The 25,923-nt window shown below is 37.9% G+C and overlaps 1 protein-coding gene across 3 annotated transcripts in view; it reads right to left on the bottom strand.

Moving 5' to 3' along the window:
• LOC122811845 (N-chimaerin-like) overlaps window positions 1–25,923 on the bottom strand; it is a 274,924-nt gene that overhangs the window by 81,992 nt on the left and 167,009 nt on the right. For all 3 annotated transcript variants that reach the window (XM_044083962.1, XM_044083960.1, XM_044083961.1), the window contains 2 exons: window positions 25,538–25,675; window positions 23,733–23,838 (listed from right to left, as the gene is read on the bottom strand). In XM_044083962.1, coding sequence (XP_043939897.1) covers window positions 23,733–23,838; window positions 25,538–25,675 — 244 coding nt within the window. The remainder of the gene's footprint in view (window positions 1–23,732; window positions 23,839–25,537; window positions 25,676–25,923) is intronic.

Genomic DNA, 25,923 nt, shown 5'->3' with positions numbered 1-25,923 from the left:
ACATTATACTGTAGTGTTCAGTTTGCTTACTGATATGTCGTTGTGACTGTGGTGCAATTTTTGGGGGGTATGCAGTTTCACACCAGTGTCTGTTTTCCTCTAGTGTTACATCCCTGTAAGTGCCTGTTATATTTGCTAATGCATGTGTACAGCCCCACAGCTGGACTTGGGTAGTGTTATGTCAGTCTGATTGTAGTTAGGACATTGCTCGGTAGTTCAGTGTAGTTTCCCTACTGTTGTGTTATGTCCACATATTTGTAGGATATCCAGGTGTCTGGTTGATATCTTTGGTCTGGTCTGGTCCCCATAACTGTTATGTATTCCTGGCACATCAGTGGGATGATGTGGGGAATGAGGTCACTAACTAATGTGAAGCAATTGAGTCCTGGAATTGTGATATTTCAGTCAATATATGTTAGGACATATGGTGTTACTATATTAACTTTCTCAGCTTATCTACTGATGTATTTTGGATATGTCCCTATTTTCATGCCTTTGTCCCCTCACTTTGTCAGGCTTTGTCCAGATTCATTGAAGTAAGTGGTCCTGAGCATACCTCTCTACTGCCAGGATTTACACAGAATGTTCGGATGTTTGGCCCATACTTTTTTCAGTTCCATAATTTATTTGTATTTGTCTGGTAAATCACAGTGCTGATCCAAGGATTTATGTCAGTAAATAATGACATAATATTTCAGTTTCCACCCTCATATCCTTCAGTAATTGTCTGCTGAAACACATCCTGTTGCTGTAGCAAATGTCTTCATTTCTAACAGCAATATTTGAAATATGTCCCTATATGTGGCCCATCCCCCACCCCTTTTACAGCCTTTGTACAGGTTTCTTGCACTAACAGGTGGAGAGGGATGGTTCTGAGGTATAACTGCACTGCATGTTATATACATATATATACATATATATATATATATATATATATATATATATATATATATATTTTTTTTTCCTTCCTTTATATTTTTATACATGTATATCTATATTATGACTCTACTTTTTCATATATATGTTTCATCACACACACACACACACACACACACATATATATATATATATATATATATATATATATATATATATATATGTGTGTGTGTGTGTGTTTGTATATGTCTATATACAACACATGACTGGTTCCAAAATGCTTTCTCCCTTATGTTGTATGCCTCTATTGTATGATATCTTTGAAAAAAACAGCATTGCTTCCTACAGCTCAGATGGTGTAGTGGTACATTCCTCTGACTATAGTGTTCAGGATCATGCATTTGACACATGGGACTATTGATTTTTTTTTTATTAATGTTAAATGACCAGAATGCATGACATATTTGTTAAAGCATTACAGTTTTTCACAGCTCAGATGGTGTAGTGGTATTTTGTTGTAATTGCAGAGGACAGCATCCCGTGTTCGAGACTTGGCTGGACAGAACAATGTCTGATGGATACAGAGTGATGACAGCACGTTTAAGCATATTATACTTATACATTTTTATTATAAAATAATATTTATATGCACATTATAATTTTACGTTTACCTTCCATGAATCCTCCTATGTGCTTTCATTAAATCATATTCTTGTGTGATTATACTGTATCAGGAACTTGTGTTTATATGAGGTTTCACATCTTTTCTACACTGACATCTCACTTTTGGAACTGCTACACTAATCTGGTTGACAAAAAAAGGTTGCAACATAATTTAAGTTTACTAAAATAATTTTAACACTACTTTCACATAGGAAAATAAATTGCCTTTCTTGGGTCTCAAGCTGTGAACATCTGCATGTAAAGCAGCGACTCTATTACACTACCTCAGCTTGGAAACTTCACCTGTCTATTTGCATTTAGCTCCTATGGGATGTTTAAGCTATGCTAAGCAGTCGGCCATAACGTGCATGACCACTTAGCTACACTTAAACATTCCTTAGGCTACTGGAAAATGTTCTATATTATTATGAAATTATTAGGTTATATGGGTGTATATTGTGGTGTTCTGTCAACTACCTTGGACTGCAATCATGAAATACTGGCATTGATTTGGCTTTCAGGCATCTATCCTTCAGGGACTCCTGCTAATACATATCCTGTTATCTATCAACTTTCTAAGTATGTGGGGTAATTTTTCAGGCATGTCCCTAATGTAGTTTCATTCCCCCTATCATTTGTGCCTTTGTTAACATGAACTGCTGTGAGGGAATGTTGCCATACATTTCCTTTTAGACTTCTAGACTTCTACCCTCACGTGATTCATGCTGCTGCATGACCTGTTCTCTATTAACTTTCTATGTTTTGGGGCTGTGCTTGTGCTTTTTCACTTTTGGGGGATTTATCCCCCGTTATGTGTGCATTTACACAACTTTCCTACTTTAGCAGGTTGCAAAAGTCTTATATGGTACTTTAACAATGCAGGGGGTGTGTCACAGAACCTGTAACACACACCCTGCATTGCTTTCTTATTGCCATTTTGATTTCAGAGTCTGCGGACACTGAAATGCTAATTTTTACATTTCAGTGTCTGTGGACACTGAAATACTGGCATAATATTAGAGCCTTACGGCACTTTCTGAGTGCATGGGGCATGTTTAGTGTCCATGCACTACACGGACATGGTCCCTGCACTTGTTCATGATTTGTTCATGTAGGTTAAACAGCAGTGCACCTTCATGCATATGCAAGGTGCGCTGCTGCTCTACATAGACACGAAACACTCCATGCAGGAATAGCATCGCAATCTCAATCAATCTTTTTTGTGTCTTTACATTAAGGAGACTGAGATTATACATCTAGGCAGCAAGCAGTGGCCTGGTTTGAGCTGAGAAACTCATGCCAGTGAGCTGAGAAGCCAGTGGACTTAGAAGCCAGTTTCCAGTGTTTTAAGTGTCTGTATTAATGTGGAGCATTTGCACACGTCTGCCTATCATACAATGGCAATTACTGGTGCCCCGTATAGACACAGTCACCTAGAAACCAAATTTTTCTTATAAAACCACTTCTAAAACATTACCAGTAACTCTGAGTAAAGAGCAACTATGTTTCATGTTGAGTAGCATAGAGCAGCTAGTTTATGTGTTGAAGAGCACTGGACCCTTGAATTTAGTATTATATAGCCTAGTCTAGTCTCCTGCCTCAAAAGCAATCTACTATTTACCCCTCATGGACAGCACCCTTGGAGCTCAGCCAATAAGGGACATCATGGATATGCAATTCTCTAATTTTTCCACAGCCAATTTGGTGGAAATGGGTATATTGAGACAATGTAACAATTGTCTAATGCTCACTGACAACCATTTAATCCACAAAGAAACAAATACAGTATGCAAGAGATTTATATGCACAATGTCTTTGAAGGTAAAACTCTTGTGTAAAATACTTGTAGTAATTTGATTGTCAGAAAAGCACACACTGCACCCACCTAACGCAGTACACACCTCACACATAGACATACTTATGGTGAGGCATTTAAATGCAATTTTCCCAAACCCTAAATACCTCCCAGACATACTACCTGAAAAATTATCCACAGTAAACCACAAAAGCACTTAACAGAATCAACACCTAACACTGCATATACAGCCACACCCAGTGGAGCCTCAGTTACCAAGTCCACAAGGCAAGCCAGTGCATTACCTACACACCAGTCATAAGGGACTTGATTGCAAAATATATTGGTACCCTACTCACCAGGCTGAAGAAGGAGAAAATAATGATCAGTTGCCTATTGGGGTCAGGATCCACCAAGCTGCATATGCATTTAAGTCATTGTACCACAGGTAACAGTATGATTCAGTCATAGTCCATGCAGGTGTAAATGACATACATATGAAGAGAGACATTATGGAGTTCTTGGACTGTGTATCAAGGGTTAGTATGTGCCTAGCACTGAGCAACATTCTACTTTCACCAAGGATGATGCTGCGATAATAACAGAAGATGACTGACTTTAATAAATGGCTTAGTTTTTTGGTGTCATTCTAATGGGATACAATATTTGTCAGTGTAGGAGAACATGGTTAACAAACCAGTATGCTTTCCCAAGGATGGTCTGCACCTGCCCCCTTTAGGCTTTTGAATATTGGATAAAATATTGTTTTCCCCCATAGACCCTTTTTTAGGCAATGCCAAACTGACAAACCTTCCAACACAGTAAAATCTACCCAAGAAAATCTAAAGATTTTACTGCTCAAAGCCATAAGTCTAAACAAGAAGCTCTTCTCCATCCATGCTCTCCTGTACTTGGAGAATGCATACATCTGTGCAGTTACCAATGGAAAGGAAAAAGCCTCAGAGAGTACCCTTGGAGGTCAGGGCTTCAATGCCTTCCATACATTTAGTCCAGCAACTGCACAGACAGAGACTAAAGGTGGAGGTGTCTTGATCTACATCAATAACAAGCATACCTCTAGTTGGTTAAACAGGATGATGCACTTGAGTTTCTCCCTGTCCATATTGCCATAGACAAATGACCGGTGCCAAGGACACAGCTTAAAACTCATTGCAAACAAATGCATAATAACACCTTTTGAGAGAAAAATCGCTAAGGACACTAAAGATAACTACAAAGCCTTCTTCAGTTATGTTAGAAACCTGGGCGGAAACCCTCAGATATGCTCAGAGTTGGTTCACAACAACAAAAAATACACTGAACACACAGATATTGCTAACATTCTGGCTGACAGGTCCAGTGCAAATTTCTCCCCTCCTTCACCCCCAAAAGAAGAAATACTTATCCCAGCTGAATGTAATCTCCCTGTCATCTCAGATGTCCAAGTGAGAACCGCCCTAAACAAAGCAAAAAACACAGCATCAATGGGACCTGACGGTATCCCAGGGTGCGTGTTACGTGAACTCCAAGAGGAGCTAAACCCACACATAAAAATGCTATTTAACCTTAGCCTTACTTCAGGATATGTACCTGAACACTGGCGCAGCAACAGTGGTCCCACTCCACAAGGGGGTGCCTCTACAGACCCTGGAAACTACCACCCCATAAACTTAACTAGCCTGGTCTGCAAAGCTATGGAAAGAATCATTATGGAACTCATAAACAGAGACATAGGGGACCTACAGACACTTGACCCCACCCAGTTCGGCTTTGTAAAGGGCAGATCCTGCCTTTTAAACCTGGTTGACTTTCGAAACAGTCACTAGAGCCATTGATGAGGGCAAAGCAGTCCATACAGCATACCTGGACTTGGCTAAGGCCTTCGACACAATACCCCACTCAGGCATCATAGATAAGCTAAACAGCTTAAAAGTAAACCCTTATGTCACTAGATGGGTTGCAAACTGGCTAAAGGACAGAACCCATAAAGTTAAAATCGCTGGAGCAATGTCAGACTCAAAACCAGTCACAAGTGGTGTCCCACAGGGATCTGTCCTGGGACCCCTCTTGTTCGGCATTTATTTCTCAGATGTTAAAGCAAACATGGGAGGGCTGTGGCTGACAAAGTTCGCAGATGACTGCAAACTAGGCACTATAGTCGATACACCAGCAGACACACACATTCTACAAAAAGGCCTCACTGAAACGGCCAACTGGTTCCGTAGTCACGGCCTTAAACTAAATGCCAAAAAATGTATAGTCATCCCTTTAGGAAAAAACAAAGTACCCACAAATTATCACATAGACAGCAACCCACTGAGTACAGAAAAAGTAATCAGAGACCTAGGGACCCAAGTAGACAGCGACCTCTCATTTGACACCCACGTTGCCAAAGTGGTTAGAAAAACATTCTACCTTGCACACCTCATCATGAAGGGATTCACATCCAGATCCAAGGATGTCATTGTACCCCTATATTCCTCCCTCATCAGACTCATGATTGAGTACAATGCTCCATTTGGTATGTACCTCACCCGGCATTTGCAACAACTGGAGAGACCAAAAAAGTACCTCACCAAAAGAATCAAGGGTCTCCAACATATGTCTTATTCTGCCAGACTAAAGAAACTTCAGCTCTATTCAGTAGCATACTGCCTGCTCAGAGGTGATCTCTGCCTGACGTACAAGGCCATGTCCAATCAGGATCTGATGGACATGCTCCACCTCAAAAAATCCAAATCCATCAGGACCACGACAGCTAAAGACTTAAACCTCAGCACAAGTATGAATAGGACATGCTGGAGGGATAGATTCATAACCCAGAGGCTTCCCATGCTTTGGAACAGGATCCCAGTTCGGCAGAGCCCTCACTGACTCTCTTCAAGAGAAATCTTGATGAGTTGATGGGAGATCGGTCACATCTGTGTCACTGCTAGACAGGGGCACAGTAAACTAATTCTATTATATAAGGGGACCTTCATTGTGTCACTACTAGACAGAAGCATAGTATTCTAGATTTATTCTGTACATTTTTGTACCATTTCATGGGGTGGCAAAAGCCACATCACTATGGCTAGGCTTACAAATGCCCCAGGGCAGATAGCCTAGTACTATACTATGAAACTATGAAACTAAGTCAGCCATTCAAGGAAGCTATCTAATTGACAAAACAACCCTAAAGGTACACACAATAGTAAGAGATTTGGGAACACATATAGATAGTAACCTGTCTTTTGACCAACATGTGTTTAAGTTTGTGAGAACATCATTCTATGTCTCTCACCTTATAATTAAGAGCATGGCGTCTGGGTCCAGACAAGCTATCATGCCACTGTATTCAACCATCATCAGACCCATTATTGAGTATAATGCCCTTTTTGGAATGTAACTGCCCAAGGACATGCAACAACTGTAAGGTCCACAGAGCTTCCTCACAAAAAATGCAGGGTGTAAAAATAATGTGCTATTCAGATTGCCTCAAAGCCCTATCTCTGTACTCTTTTTCCTACGTACTGCTGAGAGGCAATTTATGCTCGGCATACAAGGTATCCTTGGATCCTTCTGCCTGTCCAAAAAAAATGACAGCACCAGAACTACTATCTAAGGATTTAAACTTTGCTTGTGAAATAAATAGGACATGTTGGAGGGACAGGTATGTATAAGTTCATAGATTCATAGTTAAATACTAACACAATGACCACCAGGGCCTTTAAAAGCCTAGCCATGCAATCCAACCCAATTATAACTAAATACCGTGGATGTTTATTAGCAGAGGGTATTTTAGTTAGGAAGATTCTAGAGGTTATGTGTAAATATGTAAGTCTGAGTATTACTGTCTGCTTCTGATTATCAGAGACATGAGGGACAGACCTGGGGGGAATTTCCAATTTTCCATCCGTTGGTCAAGGTTATGCTTAAATAGGGTTAAGGCACATGAATGGGGAGTCTGTTCCAGAGCATGGGGATCTTCTTAGACACATCTGTCTCACCAACATGTCTTATTTATGTCACAAACAACATTTAACTCTTTGACTCTAGTTGTTCTGATGCTGTTCATTTTTTGGATGTGCAAAAGGTCCATCAGAACTAAATCTGAGGATGCCTTATATTCCAGGCATAGATTGCCTCTCAGTAACCAGTAGGAGACAGATTACAGAGATAAGTGTTAAAGCAATCCATATAGGATAATGTGTTTATACCCTGGATTCTCTTGGTAAGCAACCATTGTGGGCATTCCAACTGTTGCATAAGTTTGGTTAGGTACATGCCAAAGGGGGCATTATACTGAATGATGGGTCTGATAAAGACCGAATAACATGCTCCTATGACTTCCTTGGACCTGGATATCATACCCTTACTTATAAGCTGGGTTATTTTCTTACTACCTTGGCCACATGTTGGTAAAATGCCAGATTACTGTCTTCAAATGTTACTAGATCCCTGACTTCTGGGTCAACTCATAGGGATGTCTTAATGATGGAGTAATTAGCCTGGGTGGCAGTTTTTCCAAAAGGCATTATAATGCATTTCTTGGCATTGAATTTTAGTCTGCGACCTTCACACCATTCAGTTGTTTGTATTAACTGCCTTGGAAGATGTTTCTGTTATGGAGAAAATCTATGATAGTTCACAATTTGTAGTGATCTGTGAACTTCATCAGCCAAAAGACCTCAACATTAGACTTTATTTCTTAGAAGTAGATGCCAAATAGGACCAATCCCACCATGGAGCCCTTAAGTACCCTGCTGGTGACCGGACTCTTAGTAGAAAATCCCCATTCTCTGGAATAGGCTTTCAATCCATGTGAAGCAGAGCCTTTTTCTGATCCTATTCAAGCACAAACTGGAGCAGTGGATAAGAAATCTGAAATTCAACCCCTGGTTTGACACCTATGTCTTTGGTGGAGAGATACAGTCCTTAAATCATACCCTAACCAACATACACCCATAACCTCTATGGCACATTAACTCATGGGATATATTTGGATTGCATGGCTAAGCTTATAAAAGTGCCAGGGGTCCTTAGCCTAATATACACCTATGAGCCTATGGAGAGAGGTCATGTTGGAGGGAAGAGATATAGGATTTCAGTCTGGGATACATGAAATAAATGGTCTTACTGTGTCTTCAGTAGCAAAGATGGAAGATAAGGCAATGGTTTGCAATACTACCATTATAAGGAAGTGGATAGCAACAAAAATGAATTACTTTGACTGTACTGTTTAAGGGATTTTCAAATGGAAACAATAGCAAAGATAGCAAATGATTTGAAATGTGAAGGTAAAGTTACATGGTACCTTTGCTACTTTAAATGCAAAGACTGGATGGACACCAACATGCTCAATGTTTTCTGTTAAACAATGTTCAAGAATATCATGGGTTTTTATTACTTGCCTAAAAATGCAGCCTCCAGAGCTAAGGCATTACCCACATGATAAAGGCTGCAGAGGAGATCCAAACTATGGAACTGTTTTAGTTTGACAAGGCCTTTATTTGGTACTATATATAAAGGTGCTCAGAAAAATGAACATATGAATATTGCTACAAACTGTCAAATGTGGATAGGAGAAACAAAACAGCGGTCATTGTCAAACAAAATAACTCAGAAATAAAGGATGTTACAAGTAGAGTTAAAAATAAGATATCCTTATTTCAATGTTCATTAATATGCTTGTTTGTTACAATTCAGAGAAAAGATAAAATGAGCACCAAAGGCTAAACATAAATGTTTTTCATTTTACTCTTACAAAAATGCCAGTGCAAAATGATGGCTTGTAGTGTGTGCTGTACTCCTGCATTAGACAGCAATGGAGGAATCTGATGGGTTCATAGGTAGTTTCTAAAGTTGCTATTGAAGAGAACGTTGAGAAGCAGAAATCAGTTACATAAACTGCCCCAGAGCACTGCCTGACAAAGTAACTTGCTTATAGGTATACAGTAGGCAAACAAAGGCTGAAAGAACTGAACCCTTGACAACAGGAAGCAGCTTGTTAACAGCTTATAGCCTTAAGCCTCTGCACTAACTTCCCAGATTACCAAAATATGTTATCATATGGTGCACTGTGTAGTCAAGAGAAATGCTTCAGTCTATGTTATATGTTTGCAGATATTATTTGTCACAGTGTTTAATGGGGAAGCAACATGCAGGAACACACATTTAAATGAAAAGCATTATTCTATGCATGATAGATTAATACAAAAGGGAACTGTACTGTGAGGGATATAATTAATATAGCCTACAGAACCACTTCCTTCTGTAAACTGATTAATTCTACTGTGCTAAGGAAGCACTATTGTTTTGATTGGCAAAGATTATTATGTGATGATAAATAGAGAGAAGAAAGCAATTACAAGCAAGAGAAATATTTCACTTTTGTTTACATATTTGCATATATACTTTGGTGCATTATTTAATGGGGAAACAGGATTTAGCAGAAATGTTTTGCCTGTAAAGCTGTATCATGTGGTGTCCAATGGTTGCAAATATCATTTGGTCTACTGTTTTACAGGGAATCAACATACAGAAACATGATTTTGACTGAAAAAAATATTATTCTATGATGCCTAACACTGTGAAATAATATTCAGACTTAAGCAAGAAGAATTCTACAGTTTATTTTGTATGTTTACAAATAGCATTTGTTTCACTGTTCAATGATAAAGCAATATACAACAATATTATTTTTCCTTGACTGGCACTATAATGCAGAAGATGAACTGTGTTGTATCTTGTGGAACTAATTCAGCCTTGTAATCTGTTTATTGTGTGAAGCCTGTTTGAACGTATGTATTTTACGGAAGCTGCAGACTGAAATATTCATACTGGCAAGTTAGAGTCAGATAGAAACAAACATTTCACTTTATTTTCCATGACTGTAAATATTATTTGGTCCACTCTTTTACTAGGGAAGTAAGATGCAGTGACGTTTTTTACATGTGCAATACCAGATATTGAGTGGTTATAGTTGATTATAAACAAGATGAATGTTTAGTTTTATTTTACATATACTGACAAATATTGACTTGCTGAAGCAGTTAATAGAAAAACACCAAATGAATATGTGATCTTGATAGGACTCAGAAAATGGCTATAGGAGGGTGTTTCCCCTAGTGATTGTGGTGGACATGTCTTTGATTAAAGAGATACTTTAAAACAATTGGAAGATTATTCTGGGCAATAAAGACCTTGCAAAAGTTCAAGGTGAATGTCCTCTCTGCACTTACAAAAGATTGTACAACATAAAATCTCTATTAGAAAGAGGTCGATCTTCCAATCATGACAGGCATCTTACCCCTACTTCTTTCAAATGTGGGAAATATAAGCAATGCCGATTCATCAGTAACACTTCACCCATAATTTGATAATTTGGTCCAGTGGAAGATAGACTGCAATTCACAAGAATGGTATATATTGCACAATGTGAAATATGGCTTTCAGGAAATTCACCCATAGAATTTATGAACATACATTAATGATCAAAAACAAGGACCAAAGCAATGCTCCGGCTAGACATTCAATTCTTTGCTCTTATTTTATGAAATTTACATTTACCGTATTGAAAGCTGTTAGCCTTACAGAATTTTCAAGAAACTACAAAGTACGGCTTGAGTGCCATGAATCATTCTAGTATTACCCAGGACTTAATGATTTTATCAGTAGTAAATGCTTCTTGTTAGCACAGAAACTTTAACTCATTTTCTTTTCTGCCAAGTTTTTGATATTATGTATTTTACATCTTGCATTTTTATACTAGTTGACATTATTGAACAAAAGTTTTTGATTGGTTGTTTAATGATCACATGACCTTACAGCACCATTTTTAAACTATTTGAGTCATTTGAGTTTTAGATTCGGATGAAGTTCTAGTAAATTAAAAGAACAAAAGTGATAAATTGGTCTAAAACTGTGTTTGAGTCTTCTCATTACTGCTGGTACACGTACAATTTGTACCTTTGGTTTGTGTGCTTTTCATTCTGTGCTGTTTGTTGTACTTTTCATTGTTTTCATTGTGTACAGCACACTGGCATGTTTGGAGTCTTTTGTACAGGATGCCAGCTTGGATTTTTCCACTTATCCAGTCACTGAGGATCTTGTGGATTTAACACAAAAGCTAACGGCAGCAGTGTCCAATGTGTGCAGGCTTTTAGAGAATTTCAAAGCAAGCAGTTTACCAGGTGCTCTTTCATTGCTTCCTGCTTCATCTATGCAAACTGAAGGCATACCTGAAAATTCCCTACATGAAGTGAGGAACCATAGTGAAACTAGAAGCCACCTAAAGACAGGTACTGACAATTTGTTTGAAATAATTTCCAGAAATGTTGTCAATCTGTTTTCTGATAGTGGCTTTGATAGAATGCAAACCAATACGGACTCTGACTCTGTTAAAACCAACCAAGTAGAGCAGTTCAAAAATGAGATCTACAAGAAAACTTAGTGTCAAAATATAAAACTTAGTATGAAATCCTTTAGTTAGAGGAATACATATGCCTTGAATGCATACCCTTTGGTTTGAATCTTTAAATTTCCGAATGAAGTGAACACTAATGACAACCTTTACAAGGACCTGGTTAAATTGTTTAATGATACGGGCATTAACCTTGTGAAACTTTTGATTGCTGATTATAAAAACAAAATTAACAGCCTCAAAGAAGAGATACATTTGCTAGATGAAAGGGTAAAAAATGCCACTGTTTTTTGCAATTTAACAATCTATATAATAGTATAGCTGTAAAGGCTGAGGCTTACTGCTTCAATTGTTAACAGAAAGAAAAACAAATTAAGGAGAGACTTGTAAACACACAACAAGGGTGTAGCTTATCCTGTGAAAGTCTTTACTTCATCTGCTGACAGTGTTGTCCTGACGATATCTATTAATACTCTTGGCTCTATAAGTCATGATATGACCAACAGTTTAAACAACATTGTACCATCGGATCCTGTAGTGACCACTGACACACACCTGAGTTTACCTCCCATTCTCTCCCTGGCTCCTTTTTTATTACACCCATCAGGGAGCATCAGGACACCAAAATGGCAGAAAGGGGAAAAGAAGCAGAACAGAGGGAAGGGGAAAACAACAGAAAGAAAACATAAACTCAGATACAGAAGTTCTGAACTTGAGTAATTTTGATTTGAATGATATTCACATTGCTGCTTTAACCAAAGGTTTTCTTTCATTCCCTCACAGATGGCTAACATTACTAAGACTTTGGTGGATTTTAAACTGTATCTACAGCAATTAAATTTACAATATGTTTTGAATGACATTCCACATTTTGATAATAAGACAAATGTTATTAAATGAAAAATACATACAGTCCTAAACTTCATAGCATCTTCCAGGTGTTTCTTGACTGATATGAAGAAGATTTTCAAAAACAATTGAGCACCAGATGCAGGATTCATGATTTATCGAGAAATGAAAGGAAACCTTTTAATGAATTGTCCAAGAATGAAGAAGTCCGTATTATGAAAGCAGATAAGGGAGGTATTACTGTTATCATAAATAAAAAGGATTATTTTCTGGTCATCAACAATCCACTAGGTGACAGATGAGGTTTGGCAACAGACCAATTTGTCCAGGGACATCTTCAGATGGGAGTTTAGATTGAAATAGTAATGGGTTTCAAGAGGATAAGGGAAGAAGCTAGTTGGAGGGGGGTTAAATAGGAAAGTAGGCTAAATAGGAGGAAGTGAGGTAAGTGTGGGGAGGGACTGAATAGCTTTTGTGAGAGTGTAACTGGGTAAGATATCACATTTTGGCATGAACTTGCTACATAGTTAAGTCCGAGACAACATGTAAGCATTTTGGTGGACAGGTAAACCTTGGGGTTAATAGTGATATGAAGAAGGAGGTGAGTAAGGTGGTACATTATTTTCTCCCGTTCTCTACTAATAGGAGTTCGACTCTATTGTAGTCCTAATGGTGGCATTAGTACCTTTGGATTTTAATTTTTCCAAGGGGTGAGGATGAATGGTATAGGTTAAATGAGTTAGAGGCTAAATTTAATTTAAACTTCAATATGTTGTATTTATAGGTTTAAACAATGTGGTGAACTGTTCCAGTGTTGGGGATTAAATAGGTTATTATTATCGAAAATCTTTCCATATTCTTGTTTCCCTTGCTCTTTCTTCCCTTCCTCAGTTTTTTTTCTTCTCCTTCTCATGTAATTATTGATAATGTGAGTGAGTAAAGGTGGTTAAGCAAGGGTATATTAATGCCATACCTCTCAAGGGTTCAGATTTCTCAGACTGGCCGGAGTTTTCACCTCGTATTTTGGTTCGTTTTCATAAATTAGAGAAGCAAGTTAGAAAATGATGAGAGATGTTTGGGTTTCAGACTTCAAACTCTTCAGAGAATTCATGCTATGCAGAACCTCTTATTCAATCCACCTTCAAAGGTTGTAAGAGCAATACTTATAAATGGTCCTTATGTTGGGTCTTTGCCCAAAAATGCTTTGCCCAGAGTCTTTCTCTATGAGGTTGAGGCATGTGATTACTACATCTGACCACATTCAACTTGGCTGTATGTCTACTTGTAACAAATTTTTGTGGGCCATGAGGTACCCATGAATACCTCTCAAGGAGGGAGGCGGAGCTGTCAAGATTCCATGTCTTTTAGGAAACAAAATGCATTTTCGTTAGCTCCTTTCTAGGTTTATAGGAGCAATATTTTACAACCATTGTTAATTTTGCTTGTTGTCCCACCAGTTAGATGTTAAGACAGAGTCCTGCAATCTGGCCTCATGGGTCTTTCCTGCAGTGACATGGTTGGACACATGGCATAGCTCATTCATTATTGTGTGCTTGGTTGCTGTTGTTTTCTGAAGGCATGCCAGTGTGCAGCTGCAGGGTCTCTCTTTCTTTTCTTGCAGTTTTGCAGAAGGACCAAGTGTCTGTATAGTGCTGGATCTTAGTCTAAATGTCAGGGAAGGCTGGAACTAAATTTTGTTGGCTTGGTCGGTGAGGAATGTAAAACACCTGCTGTGTATGAGAAGGCAAGTGGGTGATTTGTGGCTAGTGGATTTCTGTCGGGTTCATGGAGCTTGGATGCATCAGGCAGTTAGCTACCCTCATCCTGCACTAGTTCAGTAAGACACTAGCAGTCATAGGGGGAGAGCACACTTTCTGACTCCTTGCATAGGAACGCCTATCGGATGCAAAATTATAAGAAAAAAAAGGTAGACAGTTATGTTTGAGCACATGCTTATTTCTGGTGATCTGCATTATCATGCAGGATATTCATAAGCATCTGCACGTTCAGCTAAGCTATGCCATAAGTGGTTTTATAAAAAAAAAAAAAAAAACACCAGTAGTGAAATTTTAGATGCCAATAAGCTTGTAAAAGAATTGAAAGACTGACTGAAGGGGATGGAATATTGGTAGGGCCAAGAATTTGCCACTTACCTGGTCTGTTCATATAATGTTAATTTACTGATTGACTGGAATTCTGTAGCAGATCAGTGAGGATTGCTTGCACAGGTTACTGTCAATCATATGAGTTGGATGTTATCCTTTAGAGTTACATGCTAATTCTGAATTTTAGTCTAAGTTTATCAGAGCAATATTTCAAATGAATTCAGCCATTGTGCACATGCTCCGTCGGTATCCATGAACTCTTATTTTGCTTTTGTGTAGTTCTGTGTTATTTTGACATTTACAGTGCATTGTCATCTCTTTAAACAAGGCTGCTTTAGATACTTGATTTAATGTGTTCACTAGTGTGTATTAATATTTTGGGAGGCCCTTCTTAAGTCATGCTTACAAACTACACAAGTACACACTTGCATGTCACAAGGAGGGTAGCAAGTACTCGGTCTGTGTATAGTAGCAATGTCTACAGAAGTATTTTACTTTTGATATAAATGCATCATTTTGTTTTCCATTAACCAGCAGTAAAATTAATTATAGGACAGACTCAGATGTATATTAAAAAAAAGGGAAGAAAGGAGGAACAAAAGTCTCTTCTGAAGCCAGGCCTACATTTGCCATATCGTCAGCCAATCCAGCTATTGTGTGTTTGCATCTTCTGAAGCATTTATCCCCAGTAGGGGCATCATTTTCAATTATTTTATTACAACAGAGACTTGTAATAGTAGGGCAATAATACTACTCTTCTCATTTCTTGGTATTAGATGTTTTAAGTTGACCAAATTGATCAAGATAATAAAAGCCATTTTGGTCTATTCTACTTTGTCTTGATCTGGATTCAGTGGTGGTTTGGCATTTCACAAGCCATGCCTCCTTTCATAGGCTGTCTGGAGCTGCTGCTTCTTGCTCCAGTTGACAGGAGGGGGGATTGGGCTCTTGCGCAGTGGAGGCGAGGGATTATTTCGGCCGTTGGGGGTCAGCGCACCAGGGTAGTGGATACTATGACATATGGGACTTTTACAGAATTTCTAGAATTTTGCTTCATATTTTTCATCTGTTCCTCATAAAGCTTGGAGTTATCTCAGGTTAGATAGTACTAATGGCTTGGGGGTACAGGCAAGCAAGGGGTAAGGACACACTCACAACTATATTCCTGTGGATCAGGTAGGCCTTGGCATGGGGAGGGGGGGTTTGGCATGCTTTCATCCTTACATAGGCTTTGTTACATTTCCAATGATACAGTGGGTCTGTAGCTGTAAGGGGAGGGTTGTGGCTCATACAAGCTTAGTTGCCAATGGGAAACATTGTGTAACTCTTACTTTGATTTTAACATTAGCAGGGATAACAGATAGAAACCATGAATAATTTGCCACATGGTTTAATAGCTTATTTTCGCATGTATTATGGGAACCATTTTCAGTAGCCTTGTACCTCTCATATATATATTTACAGGAGGGGAAAGGTATGTAAAGGTTATCTAGGTATTTGCTTCATAGTTTGGTCGGTTCTCACCAATTGTAGTTATTGGCTAATTTCTACGAGGGCATACATTTGTGTTCTAAATTCCTACCCTTCAGGAAATTCATAATACTGTGACAGGGTGGGTTCATAGTTGGGTTTGGCCAGACCAGTTATATATATCATAAGACCAGTATAGCTTTGTAAGACCAATATTTACTAATAATAGGCTGAGTCATATTCCTCAGTGGCATGGTTGCAGTATGCCCAGGTTTTGGCCCTATGTTTTGGCTTGCTTCTCATAAAGCTATGGCTGTCTGGCAAATCATCATGAAGTCAGAAAATAATAACTGACACTTGAGATTCGGGCTTATACCCTTCAGAGAATTCTTGGTAATACAGGATCTGTTATTTTGTCAATTTTCTAAGTTTGTAGGTACAACATTTTAAACACCTTTAGTTCTGGGGCCAGGTCCTCGATTATTTATGGCTTTGTCCAGATCTCTTGTTCTCAGAGGTTGAGTAGTCTGTGTTGAGAGCATCTGCATTAAAGATCCTTAGATCACATGTGGAATGTGTAAGTGTTATGTCCAAGATGACCTGTGTCCCTAGACTGGACAGCTAACTTACTGCCAGTTATAGGGGATGGGCACAGGTATATTGTTTAGCCACACAGACACAAGATATAGGGTTTATTAACAGCTTTAATTGGTAGGGGGTCACAGAGCTTATAGGGATGAAGGGGCTGAATTGGTGAACTTTGGGACTGATGGGGGGCTCCTTCGAGAGTTGTTTTACCTGTTTTAAGCACCATAACTTTATTGCTGGGTACATGTTGTGGTAAGAGCCTTTGTAGAGTAAAGCAGTGCATGAGATGCTGCCAAGTTTCATTTCCTACTAGAGGAATAGGTACTTATGTTTAGTATGTTAATTTGGGTAAGTGAGTGCGTAAAGTTGCCTGTGTAGTACTTGTTACAGAAAGGCTCCTAAGACTGTTTTGTGCATTAAGTTAAGTTGACCCATACGGTGCTTTTTAGGAATTTTGGATGGAAGTCACGAGGTAATTCAGGTATTCCCATCACTGCAGTTACTGCTGTCTGAGTCATAAAGCTGTTTGCTGCATTACATCCTGTCACTGGTGGCAAAAGGTTTTGCTGAGGATAAGGTGTGGGTATTGGAGAGTAGGGGATGTGGGGCAGGGAAGAGGCTGTGCAGTTGAGTAAGGTGGACGCCTGGCAGCATTTACAGTTAAGACATTTGGTTGGGAATGCACAGAGTTTACAGATGTCTTTTCTTTGCAGATCAACTGCAATGGAACTTTTCCGGCCACTGGAGTGGTGCGTAATGAGGTTACAGATAGGGAGCACAGAGTGGGCATCAGTTGTAGTCCCAAAGGAAGTGCTCTTGAAAAGTGATAGAAGCAGCTGTGATGGAATTTTTTCCAGCTGGTGGAGTGTTGTGTAATGTGGTTACAGATAATTCTACTTTGGTAAGTACTCAGTCAGGCATGTCAGAATTGGATGGAACTCTTGGGATGCATTTACAGTTACCCATCCAGTTTACTGTGTTGGTAGAGGGCCCATGATGTGCTTTGGTGACAGAATGCTGGATTGTGTTCCTAAGGAGTGGTATTTTCAGGGTGATGAATCTGTCCCCTGAGTAAGTATTGGTAATGTTACATACTAGGTTAGGGTTTTGAGGGAGTATCATGAGGACCATTTCATTTATGCTTTGAATTAATTTTGTAGGTAGGGTTTCAGGAAGCATTGTAGGTAAGAGGGCATTTTTGGGATATTTTGGAATGGGGTGTTTTGTTTATGTGGGAGATAGAGTGCTTAAGCAAGGCATGCTTTGGAGTTTTCCAGAAGTAGGCCATGTTTTACTTCCTTACTAGTGCATAGGTAGCATTGGGGGGTGGCTAAGGTTAGTTCTGAATGCTGTGGCTAGGGTTCTTGCCAGGATTGTCTTTAGGATGTAGGGAATTTTGGGGGTGTTTAAGGTTATGCAGGTGTTAGACATTTCAAAGCAGTCGGCACATTAATCAAGAGCATAGTATCATACTATCATTACCTTTCTGGTACGTTATGTTGCAGGAGTCTTCGTTGCTGCACATCATAGGTGAGTTTTCAGGGACTAGTTCATGGCAGAGTCGGGTAAATGAACATACTTCTACTGTACAGTTTTTACCAGGATGCCCAAATTTTTGGTTTATATGTTGGCCCATTTTTCATAAAATTCTGGTTTTCTGGCATTTATTGTCAAATCATTAAGATTTGGAGTTACAAAATGTCTTCAGTAAATTCATGCTAATGCAAGCCTGTTTTTGACAGCAATATTTGAAGTTACTCCTATTGGTTTAGTTGCAGGTGGCATTGCGGTTCATTACAATCTTTGTGGAACATTTGCAAGGTGGCGAGGTGGGAATAATTTTGGAGTTATGGTTGGAAGGTTAACAGAGGATTGGTAATTTAAGTAAGTGATTTCAAGCTAAGAGTGTTGTGTGGTCAACTGCAGTTATTTTGACTTTGGGAAAGGACTTATCAGTTAAGTCAGCTTGTTAGACAACTGGTTGCTTTGGCAAATGTCAGGTCATGGGGAGGTTGATGACAGGGATCCAGTTGTTTTAGAGGGTATGGCATATACCAAATGACTTTGGTTCGACCTTTAAGTATGGTTAGGTTTATTTTGGAAGGTTTTTGGAAGTTTTGGAATGAAGGAGGGGGAACAGCCTGGTCAGGCTGGTGGGTGGAGAAGAGGGCCAGGCTTGTCCCTCTTCTGTTCCCCCTCTGGTGTCGCTACTTACCAAGTATAAGTAAGAAAGTGGAGGTGAGGTCACTGCTTATTTGGTTGGATGGTTATTTCAATGATTTGGGAAATTCAACTGAGTGTTAAAACACTGCTTGATAAGTAAAGTAAGCAAGTGGAGGTAAGAATGCTGCTTACTTGGTCAGGGTGAGCGAGATCATGCTGCCCTAATTTAACTGTTATATAGATGTTGAGAAATTCAAGTGCACGCTTGGACGCTGCTTGTCAAGTAAAAGTAAGCAAGCGGAGGTAAGGATGTTGCTTACTTGGTCAGGGTGAGTGGGGTCATGCTGCCCTAAGTTAACTGTTATAAGGATGTTTATGCCATGATTAATAAATGAAATATTAGTTGGTCAATGAAGTTATGTTTATGGAATTTTAATAAAGGTCATCAAATGTCATTTGGCATGATGTGTGTTTATTGAAGGGGACCTGGACAAGAATTGTTATGAAGAAACAATAAAGGAGATTACCATAAATTTTTTTATTATAGATAGTTTTCTTTTTGATTTATTAAGTCAAGGAGAAATAGATGAAGAAACAAAGCATTTTTGCATGTCAAGCTTCCCAAAATAGCCAGACTATTTGGCATCCCAGGGGTACATAAGAATAAAAAAAAAACCTTCAGACCAGTTTTCACTGTGAATTACTACAAGATGATGCCTATTTCATTTTTCTTGGACCATTTGTTAAACCCTGTTGTACAATATTCTGAATTTTATCTAAGAGCCTCCTGGCATTTACTGGAATTGCTAAGAACTGTAAAGGAACTAGAACATGAGTGTGTGTTTGCAGCCTTATGTTGTATCTCTATATACCTGCACTGAACAAAGTTAAGATATAGAATTTGCCAGAAATTACCTTGTCAAGTGCACCGACTTTAACAATAGACTGTTTAATACCAATACCATTTGCACCCTGTTTGAAATTGTGTTGGACTAAAATGTCTTCACATTTGATGGCAAATTTTACAAACAAAAGGCAGGGCTTGCCATGGGAGCAAAGGTAGCTCCTGTCTTTGCTAATCTCGTCATGGCATGGTGGGAGCAGGAATACTTAAAATCCCACCACTTATTTTCCAAAATCACCTTGTCTAGGAGATACATAGACAATTTGATTTTTCATTGAAAGATGATGCAAACCAATTTCACATCTTCCACTCTTCCCTTAACAACAGTACTTCTTTTCAGAAGTTTTATGGTGAATGGTATCAGGAATATGAACTACCTCAACATCAAGCTGAATTTGGACATTTTAAAACAATCAATCCAGATCAAAATTTCAGGAAAGACTTTTGTTAATCAGTATTTATACAAGAATAGTCAGCATCTGAACCACATGAAAAACGTTACTGTAAAGGGGCAATTCATAAGACTTAGCAGACTTACAAGCAGTGACATTGTCTTTCAAGAAGCATCAGTCATTTTGAAATCATTTTGCCTGGCACAACGCTACAAATGTGATTGGTTGTCCAGCATTGAACATGAGCTCTCATTGTTCAGATTATATAAAGCCAAAACAATCCTGCCAAGATTGTAGCAGAGCATTCACTGGTTGAGCGGCACACACACTACTGAATAGGACTCAGGGATTGGCTATGGGGGGGGGGGTGTTTCCCCTACCAATTGTGGTGGACATGTCTCTGATCAAAGAGATACTGAAAGACAATTGAAAGATTATTGTGGGCAAAAAAAGACCTTACAAAAGTTCTATGTGAACATCTTCTCTGTACTTACAAAAGGTCACACAACATCAAGTCTCTATTAGAAAGAGGTCAATCTTCCAATCATACCAGGCATCTTACTCCTGGGTCTTTCAAATGCAGGAAATGTAAGCAATACTGGTTTATCAGTAACACTTAGCACATACATATTAATGCCTTTAATTTGTCCATTTGGTCTACTGGAAGATATGACTGCAATTCACAAGTAATGGTGTATATTGCATAATGGGAAACATGCCATCGTTTCTACGTGGGGAAAACCATCAGGAAATTCACCCGTAGAATTTATGAACATACACCAATGATCAAAAACAAGGACCAAAGCAATGCTTTGGCTAGACATTCAATTCTTTGCTCTGGTTTTAAGAAATTTACATTTAGCGTATTAGAAGCTGTTAGCCTTACAGAATTTTCAGGGAACTACAAAGTATGGCTTGAGTGCTGTGAATCATTCTGGCATTTTAAATTAAGATATGACAAGCACCCAGGACTTAATGATTTTATTAATATCAAATGTTTCTTGTTACCACAGAAACTTTAACTTATTTTCTTTTCTGCCAAGTGTTTGATATTATATATTTTACGTGTTGCATTTTTATAATCATTGACATTATTGAAAGAAAGATTTTGATTTGTTGTTTAGAAATCACATGACCTTTAGGCACCATTTTTAAACTGCTTCATTTGAGTTTTAGATTCTGGTTAAGTTCTAGTAAATTAAAAGAATGAAAGCACTAAATTGGTCTAAAACTACTTTCAAATCTTTCCTTTACTGCTGGTACTCATAGAATTTGTTCCTTTGGTTTGTGTGCTTTTCATTCTATGTTGTTTGTTGGACTTTATGCAATGACTTTTTTGACAAGTGTTATTCTGTGACACCAAATACTGAGAGCTTATAGGTGAAAATAAGCAAGATGAATATTTAATTGTATTTTACATATACTGACAAAAATTGACTTGCTGAACCAGTTAATGGAAAAGCACAATATGAATATGTGGTCTTGATTGGAAAGCATTGTTTTGCAATGTCTATAGTTTTCAAATAGTAATAACTGTCAATTAATATTTCATGTACTACTAATGGAAAAGCAGTATGACTTTGAATGACACTTGATATTTTGTGATGGCTGGTACTAAGACGTTTTAACCAAGCATAAAGAAATGGACTATTTCACTTTATTTTTTCATGTTTGCAAAAATACTTTGACAGCAGTCTTCAATGCAAAAGTTACATACAGAAACATAGTTTTGGCTTGGAAGCCCTATTCTGTGCATGATAGAATTCATATAGCCTACAGATATACTTAGCACCTAAAGCTGTATTAATCATATCCTGTTAACTGCTATTTTGGCATCCATTAATTGAGAAGTTAAAGGAAGTGCAAGCAAGAAGAATGTGTCACATTGCTGCACATTTGCAAGCATCTACTGTTTCACTGTTTAATAAGGAAGTGACTGAAACTTACAAACAGTATTCAGTCATGTCTGTTACTGAGAAGCCACAGTAAAATATAATCATGAGAAATATTTAACTTTATGTCACATGTTTGCAAATATAATTTGACAGCACTGTTTAATGGAGTAGCATACTTTTGACTGACAAAATAATATTCTGGGCAACATATTAAATACAGAGTGGAAGCTGCCTTTATGCTTGACAGCTTTAGTACAACCTACAGGTCTTCATAGAATGTGAAGTCTCTATTAAGTCTACTATGCTAATGAAGTAATGTAATTTTGATTAATGAGTGCTGCCCAATGCTGAGAGATTATAACCAGGCCAAAGTAAGAGGAGAATTTTACTTTATTTTATATTGCTAGAAATATCACTAGATGTGGTGTTTGATTGGGAAGCAACATATATTACCATGGTTCTGACTGATAAGTGCTATTCCGTGCCTGGTAGACTTAATAGAGATGAGCTGTGCAGTGTGATTGCCAATCGATGTACAATTGAATTAATTCAGGAGAGCTTTACTGTGTACTAAAGAGTTAATACAACCTGCACATAACATTCTGTGCCTGGCAGAATTAATTCACCAAGGGAAGGAGAAACTGTTTTTGTTGAGTGTTCTTGAAAAATGTACTGTGTACTTCATTATGAAATGGAAGCAATGTGCAACGTTTTGTAATGATAGTGGAAAATCAGCATTCATACTAGCATTACAAAATGCTGCATGTTACTTCCCTATGGTCATAAAATATAACACTGAGGCTATTAGTCGGGAAGAATGTGGGGATGAGTTTGGTTCAGTCATAAATTGCAAGAAGCACTTGACATTATGTTCAATAGTGAAGTTTTGTTTTCAGTGGCATGTCATTTTGAACTTTATTTACTTGTACACTGCTTACTCTTATTTTTCCTGAATTTCATACAGACATGCTTTACTGTGGCATGCCCCAGAGGTATCTTTGCCACTGAGGTAATATGTCAGAACCTTTTTAAACCAGAAGAATTTTGGCTGTGTGGTGCCACTACCAACAGCATTAAATAGAGAAGCAGATAACTAGCAGATAGTGAAACATCATTCCCCAGTACTTTTACATGAGTGACTGTGATTAATTAATAACAAGGATTGCAGGATTGCTAAACTATCAGCTTACATTAAAACAATTTCACAATATAGATTTTTTTTTAAAAGGCTACAATAGTGATCATGCATTTAAAACTATGGACTGGTAATGATAAATAAACTATCATCAGTACAGTTAACCTGCTTAAATTAGCACCTTGAACAAGACATATAACAACAAAGACAAGACAGAAACAATTTATTCAATTTAGGTAAAAAGATAACATGACAGTATGCTTATTGGAGCAGCAACACGAAAGGGAGTAAAACAATTCATTTAGTCTGTAGCATTCCCCTTCTTACTGCAGGTGTAACAATTCAGTTTTCAGAAAACAAATTTACAAGTGAAATCCAATCATGTATATAGTTTTCACCTAATACTGCCAAAGACTAAATGCAGACCAATAGCAAAAATCAGAGTCATTGAGTCCTGTGAGAGAACTCAATTTGTTATACATATTCACGTTACCTCTTTAAGTGTGCTACAAGGCAGTGAAGGCTCTCAAAATGGGAAGGAGGAAGGAGTCTTAATGCTGACCACAGACCTTTCAGTTTGTCTCCAGAATTGGCAAGTCCTGTAAAATTGCAAAATACGTGACAGATCCCAGTAAAAGCAAACTATTCATTAAATATGATTTTCTTTTGTATCAGAACTTAAAAGTCTAAAACTGCTAGTTGATAGTGACTTTGCTACAAAACATGACTAAGCAGCAGAACATAATTTTCAAGGGGAGTTTGATATCCCAGTGGGAGTTCCCTTTTCCTCTGTCTTCCATTATTACACATCTTCATCCACATTGCAAAACTGTGATAAGTGCATGCCATCACTATGGTTAAACAGTCATACAATGGCTTAGTGTTATGCAAAGTCAATATAATGTTAGCAATAAATGTTAAACTGAAATGTGCAGCCAACTGAAATTGTCTGCTTGTAGCAGCGATTGTTGTGGGACTTCTGTAATAAGTTAAGCACACATACACACTCAAAAACTCTAAATTATAAATCAAGGGAACACTTCAGAGTAAGTGATATAGCTCTTTTCAGTGTCAATGAAGAAAAAACTATATCACGTCAAAAACTGCATTTTATTGGGCATACTGAACTGAGAGGCAGAAACAGTATTTCAAAACTTGAACAAGTAAGCTCATGACATCTGATGCCTTAAAACTAAAACAAACTCTATGGATGAATCACAACAAATCAGCTAACTAATTAATAAGAAAGAGTAGTGAAAAGGTAAAAACTCCCTTCCAGAATGTGTTACAACAGGTAAAATTTAGGATAATGTCTATAGGGTAAATATTATAGGACTTGAAGACCATCCTTTGCCTGTCTTTGGAATTTTTTTCAGTTCTAATTTGTAGCTGGCAATGATTCAGTGCAACTAGCCAAATTTATTAGCTTATTACCTTAAATAAACTGAGAGAAACACAGACACATAAGAAGACTATATTAAGTGAGATGAAAACACTCACTTTTTAGTATCAGTGCATTTTATTAATGATTTATTTTGTAACTGTAAAAGGAAGGTTAGAGAGACATACTGGATGGGATAAAAACAGTATAGAGAAGTAGAGCGATGATAGAAAGTGGGAAACCTGAAAATAGAAAAGGTAGCGGAGTAAGAAAAGGAGCTTGCAGAGGTGACATCACTATCAAGGAGAACTGTAAGGCCTGAAGGAGATTGACTACAACAGGAGGAAAAGAGTTTGGGAGGCCAACTACAAGAGATGGCGGGAAAGTACAGGTCTAAGCTAGACTGGAAAAAAGCCTGCTGTGGATCAAAGGTGATGGAGTAGAGGAGCAAAATGATGGCATGGAAGCTGAAACAACAGGAAGCAGAGAGATAAAGTTGGAAGCACTAGTGGATTTTCAGGGGTAGTGGATTAGTAAGACACATTAGATAACAAATGTTTAAGAAATATTTCATTCTACTCAATCATTATTCTTTTTCAGTTGCATATCAGACATACCATTTTCATTTTTTATAAAACTCAGCAATGTTTTCATTTGTAAGGTGAATGTAAACTGCTTTGTGTACAATATGTGACATCACATCATACACGTCTTACCCATATGATATATTTAATTATACTCATGTACAAAAATAGACATATACCTTTAGAAGAGCTCAGCAGCCCTAAATTAAGATATACCTTTAAACTCAAAGTCACAATGAAGACAATACAGCAGATCTTAAGATGTTTCCCTTGCCTTCCTCCATCAGTAAATATGGTCACATTATATTAAAATAAATCTAGTAATTGACTTACGAGAAGCCAAAGTAAAATAATTGTATGTGCCATCTGGAATTAATGGGGAAGGCAGGTCCCTTATATACAGCTTCATTGCTCCTGTGATGACATGGGTATCTTTGCAGGACTGAACAGCTTGCTCCACACTGATGGCACCTTTAAACAGAAAATAGAAACAATAAAGCTAAAGTTTTTTACTAAAGAAGGTTAATGCTACTTGGTTTAGTTAAGCCAAAGTCTACATAGAATGATAAAGTCTGCTGACAACATGCAAAAACACAATAGGCAACATTTTACTTTTAAGGCAGATATCATGAAAAGGTTTATTTTCACAGATAAGACATTAGCTATATTAACACTTTGTATATGAGTTTACTAATCTCATCCTGTTTATCAATCACATT

Source organism: Protopterus annectens, chromosome 9.part0 (genome assembly GCF_019279795.1).
Source record: "Protopterus annectens isolate FY-2018-M chromosome 9.part0, PAN1.0, whole genome shotgun sequence".
NCBI classification, from domain to species: Eukaryota; Metazoa; Chordata; order Ceratodontiformes; family Protopteridae; genus Protopterus; species Protopterus annectens.
Note: the sequence above shows the minus strand (reverse complement) of the source record. Positions and strands in the feature narration are given on the sequence as shown.